The sequence below is a fragment of the Microcaecilia unicolor genome, chromosome 2, assembly GCF_901765095.1.
Source record: "Microcaecilia unicolor chromosome 2, aMicUni1.1, whole genome shotgun sequence".
Classification (NCBI taxonomy): domain Eukaryota; kingdom Metazoa; phylum Chordata; class Amphibia; order Gymnophiona; family Siphonopidae; genus Microcaecilia; species Microcaecilia unicolor.
Window position 1 is genome coordinate 349,314,116 of NC_044032.1, and position 15,256 is coordinate 349,329,371.

At 49.3% G+C, this 15,256-nt stretch overlaps 1 protein-coding gene across 7 annotated transcripts in view; it reads left to right on the forward strand.

Moving 5' to 3' along the window:
* TDRD7 (tudor domain containing 7) overlaps nucleotides 1–15,256 on the forward strand; it is a 432,711-nt gene that overhangs the window by 94,875 nt on the left and 322,580 nt on the right. For all 7 annotated transcript variants that reach the window (XM_030194449.1, XM_030194446.1, XM_030194444.1 and 4 more), the window contains exon 5: nucleotides 14,000–14,085. In XM_030194449.1, the coding sequence (XP_030050309.1) occupies nucleotides 14,000–14,085 (86 nt within the window). The remainder of the gene's footprint in view (nucleotides 1–13,999; nucleotides 14,086–15,256) is intronic.

A 15,256-nucleotide genomic window follows, 5' to 3' on the forward strand; every position in this document is an offset into this window, starting at 1 on the left:
ACGCGTATGGAGTCTGGCCTGTCTTTTTTGGCTGATTCCCTTTATGATCTGGTCAGAGCTTCGGCTAAGCAGATGTCTGTAGCGGTTGCTGCCCGCCGCCTTCTTTGTCTCCGGCATTGGGCGGCTGACATGGCCTCTAAACAAAGGCTGGAGAGGTTACCCGTTCGGGGCCTTCTTTTATTTGGGGAGGATTTGGAGAAGATTGTTAAGGACCTAGGGGACTCTAAGTCCCAACGGTTGCCTGAGGATAGGCCGAGGCCTTCTTCCAAAAGTCCTTCTTTTCCCTCCTCTTCCAGGCCATGTTTTCGCAAAGCTCGCAGATATCGCCTGGGGCTCCCTGTGGGGTTTGGTCAACGTACCCGTTTCCAGCAGAGGAACTCCTTTCGTTCGGACAAATGCGCGGCGGTGTCCGGGCAACATTCTGGAGTTCAGGGGCGACCTCCACAATGATGGGGCAGCGGTAAACGAAACCTTGCAGGTGTTGCTGAAGCTTGGAGCAGTGGTTCAGGTTCCTCCCGCCAAACGCAGCTGTGGTCGCTACTCCATCTATTTTGTGGTGCCTTGAAAAGGCGTCGTTCAGACCTATCCTCGACTTGCGCAGTCAACGAGGCCTTAGGAGTGCAACACTTCCGCATGGAAACCCTGCGCTCTGTCATTGCGGCAGTACAACCAGGAGAGTTTCTCACGTTGCTGGACCTCAAGGAAGCGTATTTGCATATTCCCATCTGGCCGCCGCATCAGCGGTTTCGTCGGTTTGTGGTATTGGGCCAACATCTCCATTTTCGTGCCTTGCCTTTCGGCCTGGCGACTGCCCCTCGGGCTTTTTCCAAGGTGATGGTAGTGGTGGCTGCCTTTCTCAGGCGAGAGGGTATCAGAGTTCACAGAAATAAACAATTTTTAGTGTATAGACAAAAGGGACTATGAAGTCCGTCAGAAGTGCGTTCAAATCACAAGGGGGCGTGTTGGGGCTTTTCAAAGGCGGGATTAGGGTGTACATTTTATCGTTTTTTGAGCTTGTTATATCGCCCATGTTGCAGGCAAATCAGAGTGGTTTACAAATAAAAATATCCACGCCAGGAAAGACCTAACCATAGAACATTCAGTCATAGTAAAGAGACCAAACATCACAAAAGGACAAAGGAACAAAACAAAAACATCCAGGATTAAAACAAAGATGTTTTGGGCTAGACCTGTTTTTTCAGAAAGAAGGCGGCACCATACAGGTGCCCTAAAATGACCAAATGACCCCTGGAGGGAATCGGGAGTGACATCCCACCCTAAAAAAAAAATGTGAATAAAAATATGACCAGCCTCTATGACAGCCCCTATCGGACCGACCGTTCACTTGTGTATTAGATTGTAAGCTCTCTGAGCAGGGACTGTCTCTCTTTGTTAAATTGTACAGCGCTGCGTAACCCTAGTAGCGCTCTAGAAATGTTAAGTAGTAGTAGTAGTAGTTCACCCTTATCTCGACGACTGGCTTATTAGAGCGGATTCGAGAGACGAAAGTCGATTTGCCACAGCCAAAGTTGTTACAGTTCCTCAGACTCTGGGCTGGGTAGTCAATATGCCCAAAGGTCACCTGACCCCCTCTCAGTCTCTCAAGTTTTTGGGGGTCTGGTTCGACACGACTTCAGGGTTCATTTTTCTTCCCAACAGCAGGCGGCTCAAGCTTCAGAATCAGGTCCGCCTGCTCCTGTGGATGCCTCGCCCTCAAGCTTGGGACTTTGTTCAGCTCCTGGGATCGATGATGGCCACCATAGAGGTGGTTCCCTGGGCGAGAGCTCACATGAGGCCGCTGCAGCTTGCTCTGCTTCAGCAATGGTCTCCGATTTCCCAGGAATACCAACGCAGACTACGGTGGCTTCCTGCGGTCCAGCACAGAATGGATTGGTGGCTTTCCGACAGCATGCTGCGGCAGGGGATGCCACTGGCTCTTCCTTTTTGGTGTCTGGTGATAACGGATGCTAGCCTTTCGGGCTGGGGAACTCATTGCCGGGGACGCTATGCTCAGGGTCTGTGGTCCACCGCGGAAGTGGGATGGTCCATCAATCGCTTGGAACTGAGAGCGATATTCCAGGCTCTTCTGGCCTTCCACAGGACGCTGAAGGGTCTTCCTGTCCGAGTTCTGTCGGACAACACGATGACAGTGGCCTAAATCAATCGTCAGGGCGGCACTCAGTGCAGTTCCCTGGTTTCAGAGGCGTCTCAAATCTGCGACTGGGCCGAGCGCCACCTAGAGCTGCTGTCCGGGGCTCCATAGCTGGTCAGCGACGTACAAGCCGATTTCCTCAGCAGACATCAAATCGACCCGGCGGAATGGGAACTGGCGGAAGACGTTTTTCTTCAGATTTGTGCCAAACGGGGGACTCCAGACTTGGACCTCATGGCGTCAAGCGTAAACGCCAAAGTCCCTTGTTTTTTCAGCAGAAGGAGAGAGCTTTGCTCGGAGGGGCTGGATGCCCTGGATCAAAGGCCCTTGGGCCTCCTAGATGTGTTCCCTCCTTGGCCCCTGATAGGGCGAGTGATTCACCTGCACCGAGGATTGGTGATTCTCATCGCCCCGGTTTGGCCAAGGCGTCCGTGGTATGCGGATCTCCAGCGGATGCTGGTGGACACGCCTCTTCCTTTGCTGCGGGTTCCGAACTTGTTAGTTCAGGGTCCGGTGACTATGGAAGATCCTTGCCGCTTTGGTCTTACGGCCTGGTTCTTGAGAGGCGCAATTGAGGGATAAGGGCTATTCTAATAAGGTTATTGCCACGCTCTTGCAAGCTCGCATGCGGTCTACCTCGGATCTGTCGCACTTTTGAAGCGTGGTGTACTCTAAGGTCTATCTCGCCGACTCTGGCGACAGTTTCGTTCTTGCTGGACTTTTTGTAGGATGGGCTACAAAAGGGCCTGGCCTCCAATCCCCTTCAAGTTCAAGTGGCAGCTTTGGCCTGCTTCCGGGGGAATGTCTCCGGCTTGTCCCTTGCTGCTCATCCGGATATTGTCCGATTTCTCAGAGGGGCGTTACGTCTCCGTGCCCCTTTGCAGTCGCCTTGTCTGGCTTGGAACCTGGGGCTCGTGTTGAAGGCGCTTCATTAATCTCCGTTTGAGCCTCTTAAACAGTCTTCTGAGAAGGATGTGACTTTCAAGACAGTTTTTTTTAGTGGCAATGACGTTGGCAAGAAGAGTGAGGTTCAAGCTCTTTCCTGTCGGGATGCTTTTCTACAGTTCTCGGAATCCGGGGTAACTGTTCGTACGGTGCCTTCCTTTCTGCCTAAGGTGGTTTCAGCTTTTCACCTCAACCAGCCCATTTTACTTCCTTCCTTCTGTAAGGAGGAGTTTCCGGACTCCGTTGGGTATTGCGGGTTTTGAATGTCCGCAGAGCTCTGTGGCAGTATCTGCAGATGTCAAATGAGTTTAGGAATTCTGATCATTTATTTGTTCTGTTGGCAGGTCCTCGACGGGGGTTTCCGGTGTCTAAGGCCACTATAGCCCGGTTGCTTAAGGAACTCATTTTTTCGGCTTATCTGCTTTCAGGGCGGTCGCCGCCTGAAGCGTTTAAAGCGCACTCTGCGAGGGCAATGTCCTTTTCGTGGCCTGAAATGGGTGTCTTTTTCTCTTCAGGAGATCTGTCGTGCAGCTACCTGGGCTTCTCAGCTCTCTTTTGTGCGGCATTACAGGCTGGATGTGGCAGCGCGGCAGGATGCGCATTTTGGAGCACAGGTGCTTGTTCGCAGAGTTGCCTGTTCCCACCTTACTTAGGGAGTGCTTTGGTACATCCCATCAGTTAATGGATTCATCTGCTGTTGATGACAAGGAAAATTTAGGTTCTTACCTTGATAATTTTCTTTCTTATAGTCACAGCAGATGAATCCGTGATCCCTCCCTGTCTGACTTTAGTTTTTGTACAGATGTTGCATACAGACATTGTGCTTCATCAGGAGTACTTGAAGACAAGCTATCAGAGTTTCTACATGCTGTTTTTATTGCAGGAGGTTGATAACGTCCCTCTTTTGGTTATTGCTCCTGTTCAGGGGCGATTGTTTTCTGTGAGAAAAGTTTGTTATTTTGCCTTTCTTCTTCACTCTGCTTTGGAAATTTCATATACTGAAGGCAGTGGGGGCTGGGCGTCCAGGAACACCATGCGCTTTCAGTGTTCTCTATCTCCACCTGCTGGTAGGCAGATACAACCCATCAGTTAATGGATTCTTCTGCTGTGACTAAAGGAAAGAAAATTATCAATGTAAGAACCTAATTTTCCCTTTCCAATTTCCTTTGGAGTCTTTCTTGAAGTGCTTTGTCAAATGCCTTTTGAAAATCCAGATATGGAATATTGACTAGCTCACCTTTTATGCACATGTTTGTTCACCCCTTAAAAGAAATGTAGTAGATTGGTGAGGCAAGATTTTTCTTCACTAAATTCATGTTGGTTTTGTCTCATAAATTTATGCTTAGGTATATGCTCTGTAATTTTACTCTTTGTAATAGTCTCTACCAATTTGCCCGGCACCGACCTCAAGCTCATTGGTATGTAATTTCCCGGATCACCTCTGAAACCCTTCTTAAAAATTGGCGTTACATTGGCCACCCTCCAATCTCTGATGATATTCTAATATTTAAAGCAATGGACACAGAGATCAAAGTGGAAAGAAGTTAACAAAATGTGTTCCACTCATTGAGGTTGTTTATACCCTTAGGCAAATTGACACTGACCGATGTGTACTGGCATCCATCCCTACCCGAGCAGCTGGCCTTTGTCAAACACGCACAGTCCAGATAGCCCCCCTCAGTACTTGATAAGTGACCACATACTAAAAGTAATAATGTAGACAAAGATGCTAAACTCTGCAAGCAGTGCAATGCAAGAGAAATAGAAAGAAGTTCATTTTCTCCAATATGGTACAAAATATAAAGACAGCAGATGTAGATTCTTAATATACAGTGCAACGCCAGAGAAATAGAAAGAAGTGTATTTCCTCCTATATGGTACAAAATATAAAGACAGCAGAACTAGATTCTCAAAACTGACATATTTCAATCACTAAATTGAAATGAAAACCATTTTTCTACTTTTTTTTTCTGGTTTATTTTCTAATTATTCTGCTCTGTCTCGGGTTTTGCTTACCTTTGTGCTTTTTCTTCATGTTTCCAGGGTTTCCTATTAATTTGCTATTTCTTTTCTTTTCGCCTTCACTTCCTGCCCTGTATCCATTTTTGGCACTGATCTTTTATGTTCAAAGAGAATTGCGTTCTTAAATTTGCATGCAATTATCTCTGATCATAGGTGCAGTAAAGCCCCGTGCTGTTCCAGCGCTATTTTTGGAACAGCGCGGGGCTTTTGATCATCTGGCCATTAGTGCATTGATAGAAAAATCTAGCATTATGAATTGTTTTGTACTGTTTATTCTCCGAGGACAAGCAGGCTGCTTGTTCTCACATGTGGTTCGACGTCTGCATTGGCCCAGGAAATGGCAATTTTTTCAAGCAAAAAAATATAAAAGTTTTGCCAGTCTTCTGGCGCACGAATTGCGCGCATTTGCATGCATGACTTCCCGCCCGTCGCGCGAGAGTGCCCCTTCAGTTCTTTTTTTGTCCGCGACGAGGTGACAGGATTTCTAGTTCTCCTCGTTTTGGCCCAGGAACGAGAGTCTGACGACCTTTTCTATTTCCTATTATTTTTTGTCATTTTATTAAAAAAAAAAAAAAAAGAAGAATCCCGTAGTTATCTCTTAGATTTAGTCTTCTTTTAAGTTTTCTTTCTTTTTGACGCAGCCGGCTTTTCCCTTTCTTTTGTGCCCTATTTTGTTTTCAAAGGCACAATCGTGTCTTTTGATTTCACTGAAGCCGTTTTTCCTTCCATGTCATCGAAGACACCCAGCGGCTTCAAACGTTGTACTCGGTGCAACTGGACCACCTCAGGTACCGATACCCATGCCTGGTGTGTCCAGTGCCTTGGGCCCGACCATAGACCAGCCGCTTGTAGTCTTTGTCTTCGTATGAAGAAACGGACTCAAACGTCTCGAAGTCCAACGAGAAAAGCTTTTTGGGGCTCGGTCCAGCCCTTAGACGTCGACATCGACGTCGGTATTGAGGTCAGTGGCGTCCGCGTCAGGAGCAGAGATAATGGCTGCTGAGAGGCCAACTCGCGCTGGGAGCAGCAAGGTATTGAGTGGGTCTCCACCTGCCTCGAGGCTTCCTGTTATGCAGACCCCCCCGAGGAGACAAGAATTCCACATCCTCATCGGTACCGAGGAGTCTCGATGACGGGTGAGCGAAGGTGAAGAAGCATCATCGTCATTCTTCTTTGACACACAGTGCCGAGAGCTCCGGGGCACAGGGCCGCCGAGAGCCGGGCCCGGGACAAGGCCCCGCCCCCAGGCTGCCCCCGCCCCCCCCCCCCACTTGAGATCGCGTCGCGCCACCCCATCTGAGGTCGCCGGGCCCCCCCTCCACCCGCTGCCAGTGCCAGGCCCCCGATCTAACCTGAAGTGCCTTCATCTTCGAAGCAAGCAGCAGCAGGGCAGACCTCTCCTTCCTTCCCTGCCCCGCCCTCGCGGACGTTATGTCAGGCGAGAGCGGGACACAGAAGGAAGGAGTGGCCTGCCCTGCTGCTTGCTGCAAAGATGAAGGCGCTTAAGGTGGTTAGTTGTGGGAGCGACGGAAGGCTTAAGGTTAGTTGTGGGAGTGACAGAAGGGCGGGCCTGACTGGGGCAGCGCCGGGCCCCCTGCCGGGGCGTCAAAGGAATTGGCACCCGAGAAGCATTGGCGCCGAGAGTCTCGCTCCCCCTCTATACAGGAGGTACCGATGCGCCGGTCTCCTGGCAGCCCGGTACCTGCTCCCGAGCCTCGGCAGATTCTGCCACCGGCTGCTCCACTAGCCCCGCAGCCTTATCCGATGGCGGCTCTCAATGAGCGCATTTGGGCCTTTCTTCCAGAGCTTCTGGAAGGATTGCTGCATCAGTCTGTTTCGGTGTCGGGGGTGCTTGCGCCTTCTGTGCTGTCTGCTGCAGCGGCGTCTGGCCCTTCACCTGCGGTGAGGTCCCCGACCTCGGTGCCGGCTGAGGCATCGGCGTTAGCTGCCACCCAGGTTGACTCCCCTTCGACGTCGGTGGAGGAAGCTTCACCGCAGTCCAGGCGGGCGTTGATTTCTCGCCATCGAGGACGTCATTCCTTGACGTCGAGGCAGGCTCAGTCTCGGCATGCCCTGACGGAGGTTTTGTCCGATACTGAGGAGGAGCATTCCTGGGAGTCAGAGGAAGATCCCAGGTACTTTTCTTCTGATGAGTCATACGGGATTCCCTCTTAACCTTCTCCTCCACCAGAAAGGAGACAATCTCCACCGGAGAGTCTTTCCTTTACCTCCTTTGTCCGGGAAGTGTCTACGGCTATTTCCTTTCCTATGGAGGTTGAGGATGAGCCCAGGGCTGAGGTGCTCGAAGTCCTGGACTATCTTTCTCCACCTAGAGAGGCTGTACCGGCCCTTCTGCATAAGGTATTGAAGGAAGTCCTTATGCGGAATTGGTCGTTTCCTCTTTCTGGCCCCATGATCCCGAAAAAGGCTGATTTCCAGTATCGGATCCACGGTGAACCTGGATTGATGAGGTCTCAGTTACCCCACAATTCTATGGTGGTGGACTCCACCCTCAAGAGAGCCAAAAGCACTAGAGACTATGCCCCCAAGCAGAGAAGCTAGGAATTTGGACTCTTGGGAGAAAGACGTATCAGGCTGCTGTGCTCGCCACCAGAATCCAGTCATACCAGCTCTTCACAAGTGTCCACTTGCGGAACTCAGTAAGGCAACTGTCCTGCTTGGTTGATGCACTCCCTCCGGAGCAGGCCGAGCCTTTTCGCTAGGTGGTCAGGCAGCAGAATGCGTGTCGAAAATTTCTGTCCAGGGGTACATTTGACACTTTTTTGATGTAGAATCCAGGATCGCTACCCAAGGTATAGTGATGCGCAGACTTTTATGACTGCGTGTCTCTGCCCTGGATCATTCGGTCCAGCAGCGAATGGCGGATATTCCTTGCCGGGATGATAACATTTTTGGTGAGAAGGTACAGGATCTTGTTGATCAGATCAAGAAACATAATGATGCTATGGATTCTCTCACCCGCCGGGTGTCTTCTGCTACTACCTCCTCATCTAGGAGATTTTTTGGAGTGAAGAGATGTGCCCCCTATTCCTATCCGAGGCGTAGGTACGCTCCTGCTTCCCAGCAGCCTGCCCAGGCTCATCCTCAGCGCGCTCATTCTCGTCAACAGCGTGCATCTAAGGCCCCTGCGGCTCCCCAGCAAAAGCAAGGGACGGGCTTTTGACTGGTTCCAGTTAAGCATAGCCTCAGTAAAAGTGTCCGTACCGGATAACTTGCCGGTTGGGGGGAGGTTAATATTTTTTTTTACCAGTGGTGGCCTCTCATAACCGCCGACCGGTGGGTTCTTCAAATAGTCTGGTTAGGAAGCACCCTCAATCTGGAATACAAACCTCCAAATTGCCCACCGGGTTGCTCATTCAGACAGCTTCCAGCACAAACAGGTACTTGCAGAGGACCTCTCTGCCCTTCTATAGGCCCAAGCGGTCAAACCCGTTCCATCAGGGGAAGAAGGGCTGGCATTCTATTCCAGGTACTTCCTTGTGCAGAAAAAGACAGGGGGGATGCGTCCCATCCTAGACCTAAGGGCCCTGAACAAATTCCTTGTCTGAGAAAAATTCAAGATGGTTTCTCAGGGCACCGTTCTTCCCATGATTCAAGAGAATGATTGGCCATGCTCTCTGGACTTAAAGGATGCTTACACACACATCTCGATACTTCCAGCTCACAGGAAGTATCTTCGATTTCAGCTGGGAACACAGCACTTTCATTGCCGCATATTGCCTTTTGGTCTGGTGGCTACGTCCAGAGTGTTTACGAAGTACCTAGTGGTAGTTGCAGCGCGCTACGCAGACTGGGAGTGCATGTGTTCCCTTATCTCGATGATTGGCTGGTGCAGAGCACCTCGGAGGCAGCGCTGTATAGTCCATGCGAATGACTATTCAGATACTAGAGCTACTGGGGTTCGTGATCAATTACTCCCAAGTCCCATCTCACCCCAGTTCAAAAGTTGGAATTCATTGGAGCTCTGCTGAATACAAAGACAGCTCAAGCTTATCTTCCCACGGCAAAGGCAGACAACCTCCTGTCCCTGGTGTCCATAGTTTGAGCGTCTCAACAGATCACGGCTCGGCAGATATTGAGACTTCTGGGGCACATTGCCTCCACAGTTCATGTAACTCCCATGACACGTCTACATATGAGATCAGCTCAATGGACCCTAGCTTCCCGGTGGTATCAAGCTGCAGAGGATCTAGAGGATGTGATCCAGCTGTCCACCGACCTCTGGAATTCTCTTCAGTGGTGGACGATCCGATCCAATTTGACCTTGGGAAGTCCATTCCAAATTCCTCAGCCACAAAAAGTGCTGGCGGATGCATTCCTCCTGGGATGGGGAGCTCATGTACAGTGGTGGAAATAAGTATTTGATCCCTTGCTGATTTTGTAAGTTTGCCCACTGACAAAGACATGAGCAGCCCATAATTGAAGGGTAGGTTATTGGTAACAGTGAGAGATAGCACATCACAAATTAAATCCGGAAAATCACATTGTGGAAAGTATATGAATTTATTTGCATTCTGCAGAGGGAAATAAGTATTTGATCCCCCACCAACCAGTAAGAGATCTGGCCCCTACAGACCAGGTAGATGCTCCAAATCAACTCGTTACCTGCATGACAGACAGCTGTCGGCAATGGTCACCTGTATGAAAGACACCTGTCCACAGACTCAGTGAATCAGTCAGACTCTAACCTCTACAAAATGGCCAAGAGCAAGGAGCTGTCTAAGGATGTCAGGGACAAGATCATACACCTGCACAAGGCTGGAATGGGCTACAAAACCATCAGTAAGACGCTGGGCGAGAAGGAGACAACTGTTGGTGCCATAGTAAGAAAATGGAAGAAGTACAAAATGACTGTCAATCGACAAAGATCTGGGGCTCCACGCAAAATCTCACCTCGTGGGGTATCCTTGATCATGAGGAAGGTTAGAAATCAGCCTACAACTACAAGGGGGGAACTTGTCAATGATCTCAAGGCAGCTGGGACCACTGTCACCACGAAAACCATTGGTAACACATTACGACATAACGGATTGCAATCCTGCAGTGCCCGCAAGGTCCCCCTGCTCCGGAAGGCACATGTGACGGCCCGTCTGAAGTTTGCCAGTGAACACCTGGATGATGCCGAGAGTGATTGGGAGAAGGTGCTGTGGTCAGATGAGACAAAAATTGAGCTCTTTGGCATGAACTCAACTCGCCGTGTTTGGAGGAAGAGAAATGCTGCCTATGACCCAAAGAACACCGTCCCCACTGTCAAGCATGGAGGTGGAAATGTTATGTTTTGGGGGTGTTTCTCTGCTAAGGGCACAGGACTACTTCACCGCATCAATGGGAGAATGGATGGGGCCATGTACCGTACAATTCTGAGTGACAACCTCCTTCCCTCCGCCAGGGCCTTAAAAATGGGTCGTGGCTGGGTCTTCCAGCACGACAATGACCCAAAACATACAGCCAAGGCAACAAAGGAGTGGCTCAGGAAGAAGCACATTAGGGTCATGGAGTGGCCTAGCCAGTCACCAGACCTTAATCCCATTGAAAACTTATGGAGGGAGCTGAAGCTGCGAGTTGCCAAGCGACAGCCCAGAACTCTTAATGATTTAGAGATGATCTGCAAAGAGGAGTGGACCAAAATTCCTCCTGACATGTGTGCAAACCTCATCATCAACTACAGAAGACGTCTGACCGCTGTGCTTGCCAACAAGGGTTTTGCCACCAAGTATTAGGTCTTGTTTGCCAGAGGGATTAAATACTTATTTCCCTCTGCAGAATGCAAATAAATTCATATACTTTCCACAATGTGATTTTCCGGATTTAATTTGTGATGTGCTATCTCTCACTGTTACCAATAACCTACCCTTCAATTATGGGCTGCTCATGTCTTTGTCAGTGGGCAAACTTACAAAATCAGCAAGGGATCAAATACTTATTTCCACCACTGTAGATGGACTTCACACTCGAGCCTGGTCCTTTCCAGAAAAAGGTCTTCAGATCAATCTCCTGGAATTGCGAGCGATCTGGAACGCTCTAATGGCTTTCAGAGATCAGCTGTCCAATCAACTAATTCTGATTCAGACAATCAGGTTGCCATGTATTACACGAGCAAGCGGAGGGGGGGCACCGGATCTCGCTGTCTGTGTCAAGAAGCCATCCAGATGTGGCTTTGGGCGCTGAGTCATGGCACATTTCTTCAAGCCATTTATCTGGCAGGCGTACACAATAGTCTGGCTGACAGGCTGAGCAGTGTAATGCAAACTCACGAGTGGTCACTGAACATGGGCGTAACCCGCAAGATCTTTTGAGCGTAGGGCACCCCTTCAGTGGATCTTTTTGCCACTCAGATTAATCACAATGTCCCTCAGTTCTGTTCCAGGCTTCAGGTCCATGACAGACTAGCGTCAGATGCCTTTCTCCTACATTGGGGAATAGGCCTTCTGTATGCGTATCCTCCCATACCTCTGGTAGGGAAGACTTTGCTGAAACTCAAGCAAGACCGGGGAACCATGATTCTCATTGCTCCCTTCTGGCCACGCCAGATTTGTTTCCCTCTTCTTCTGGAGTTGTCCTCCAAGGAACCGTGGAGATTGGAGTGTTTTCTATCTCTCATCACCCAGAACGAAGGGTCGCTTCTACATCCCAACCTCCAGTCTCTGGCTCTCACGGCCTGGATGTTGAGCGCTTAGAATTCACCTCCTTGGGTCTTTCAAAGGGTGTCTTCCGAGACTTGCTTCCAGGAAAGATTCCACGAAGAGGTGTTACTCTTTCAAATGGAGGTTTGCTGTCTGGTATGACAGCAAGGCCCTAGATCCTCTTTCTTGTCCTACACAGACCCTGCTTTGAATACCTTCTACACTTGTCGGAGTCTGGTCTCAAGACCAACTCCGTGAGGGTTCACCTCAGTGCAATTAGTGCTTATCATCGGCGTGTAGAGGGTAAGCCTATCTCTGGACAGCCTTTAGTTGTTTGCTTTATGAGAGGTTTGCTTGTGTCAAAGCCCCCTGTCAAACCTCCACCAGTGTCATGGGATCTCAACGTTGTTCTCACTCAGCTGATGAAAGCTCCTTTTGAGCCACTGAACACCTGCCATCTGAAGTACTTGATCTGGAAGGTCATTTTCTTGGTGGCTGTTACTTTAGCTCGTAGGGTCAGTGAGTGTCAGGCCTTAGTGGTGCATTCACCTTATACTAAGTTTCATCACAACAGAGTAGTCCTCCGCACGCACCCTAAGTTCCTGCCAAAGGTGGTGTCAGAGTTCCATCTGAACCAGTCAGTTGTCTTGTCAACATTCTTTCCCCGTCCTCATACCCGCCCTGGCGAAAGCAGTTTGCATACCTTAGACTGCCTTTTACGTGGAGCTGACAAAGCCCTTCAGACAGTCCGCCCAATTGTTTGTTTCGATCCCAACAGGAGGGAGTCGCCATCAGAAAACACACTATCTCCAATTGGCTAGCAGATTGCATTTCCTTCACTTATGCCCAAGCTGGGCTGATTCTTGAGGGCCATGTCAAGGCTCATAATGTTAGCTATGGCGGCGTCAGTGGCTCACTTGGAAGTCAGCTTCCATTGAAGAAATTTGCAAGGCTGCAACGATCATCAGTCCACACATTCACATCTCATTACTGCCTTCAGCAGGATACCCAACGCGACAGTCGGTTTGGGCACTCAGTGTTGCAGATTTTGTTTGGGGCTTAGAATCCAACTCCACCCCCCCAGACCCATTTTTGTTCTGTTCTAGGCTGCACTCTCAGTTGTTTATGGTTTCAGGTCAATCTATGTTATGTCCTCATGAGGCCCAATTGACCAGTGTTCATTGTTTTGAGTGAGCCTGGTTGCTAGGGATACCCCACATGTTGAGAACAAGCAGCCTGCTTGTCCTCTGAGAAAGCGAAAATACTTACCTGTAGCAGGTATTCTCCGAGAAAAGTAGGCTGATTGTTGTTACAAACCCTCCCACCTCCCCTTTGGAGTTATTAGTTTATTTGTATGCTTTTTGATTTAACTGAAGGGGCATGCTCGCGTGACGGGTGGGAAGTTGTCCGCGTATGCGCGGTGCGTGCAATTTGCGCGCCATAACACTCTGGCAAAACTTTATATTTTTTTGCTTGAAAAAATTGCCGTTTCCTGGGCCAACGCGGACGTCAACCCACATGTGAGAATAATCAGCCTGTTGTCCTCGGAGAATACCTGCTACAGGTAAGTATCTTCACTTTATTACAATTTGGGAAGTGGAGAACAAGGACGTCTCTAGAAGATTTAGATGTGTTACATATTGGTATTTTAGTAAGATTCTGCATATAAGATGGAGATAGGCCATATGTGATTTGATAAGCGAATATACATAATTTTAATATGATGCGTTTATTGGAATTCAGTGTAACGTCAGTAATAAGGGAGTCGCTTTAAAATAGGGCGCTCTTGAGTACAAGACAAGCTGCAGTGTTCTAGGCTGTTTGTAATTTTTTTTAGTAATGAGGTTTTTATTCTTGCGTAGATGGCATTGCAGTAGTCATATTTGAGTAAGGGAGCTATACCCTGTGTTTTAATATTGTCAAATGTAAAAGCATTTGTTTGCTTATATTTGAATTTGGTAGACACTGCTGTGTGTGTTATGGATGCACTGTACCTGTTAAAACATTTTATTACTGTAAGAATTTGGTAAGTTAAACATTTCATCTTATGTTCATGTCTTTTCTCTTAATTTCATCATGGATTGACTGAGTCGCCAGCATTTTTAATGTCTGGTTATATAATGCATGCTTACAAATAATCATGTCTTTGCAAATCAATTTCATCAATTGTAGTAATTATTGTAGTAAGTGCTATCCTAGTGTTAAAATGCTGCATAATTGTTTTAATTATTTTTAGGCCTGAAAAAAATATAACACTTCCACCACGATTCCAGAGAGAAGTTCAAATGCAGCTACCTAGAAATCCTCCCAGAGATACAAATGGTATGCATTGCTTTAAAGAAAGGAAGTTTTGCTATGAAAACTTCTAGAATCAAATCACTATTCAGTATGTTGTGATCAAGCATTGCATTTTGTCACAAGCTATTCTCCACGGCAGCCCCTCCAATCAGAATCTTCACTAGCAAAAGCCTTTGCTAGCCCTCGCGCGCCGATGCACACCGCGCATGCGCGGCCGTCTTCCCGCCCGAAACCGGCTCGTGCCGGCCAGTCTTCTTTTATCCGCGCTCGGTATGGTCGTGTTACGCCGTTCGCGCCCCTTAAGTTGACCTCGCGCGTCTCTTTTGACTTTTTGCTACGAAAAAAAAAAAGGATTTCGGAAGAAGACCTTTTCGGTCTTTTTCCCTTTCCTCTATTTTCAGTTTTTGCCCTGTTAAGTTTCTTTTCGTCTTCGGGGTAGGCCCTTTTGAGGCCTCGGGTCGAATTTTTTCTTCCCCTCTTTTTAGTGCCTACCGCAATTACGAGTTTTGATTTCGCCGGCGTGATATTTCCGCCCATGTCATCGAAGTCTCCCAGCGGCTTCAAGAAGTGCACCCAGTGCGCCCGGGTAATCTCGCTCACTGACAGGCACGCGTCGTGTCTTCAGTGTCTGGGGACTGGGCACCGCCCGCAGGCCTGTAGTCTGTGCGCCCTTTTACAAAAGCGGACTCAGGTAGCGAGATTGGCCCAGTGGAACGTTTTGTTCTCGGGCTCTTCGTCGGCATCGGCACCCGGAGTATCGAGTGCATCGACGTCGACAGCGTCCAGACCTCTGTCCTCGGCCTCGAGTGCATCGAGGCATCGACCCTCTGCATTGGGGCTGAGACATCGGAAGGCTGCGTCGGCGTCGGTGGTACCGGGACCTCCACTTCTGCTGATGTCGTTGGACGGTGGTGCTTCGACTGGAGTGCAGGTGAGGGCTGTCCATTCCCCTGCTGGTGGCGGTGAGCCTTCGGGTGGGTCTCCCCCTACCCTGAGGGCTCCTGCGGTACAGCCCCCCCTAGACCGACCTTCTTCGGCCTCGGCCCCGAGGAAGCGACGGCTGGATTCTACATCCTCTTCGTCGGTGCCGGGAAGCTCCGGTGACATGCTTCGTCCCAAAAAGTCGAAGAAACATCGTCACCGGTCCCCTTCCCGTATCGGCACCGAGAGCTCTGGGTCGCCGAGGGAGTCTGCA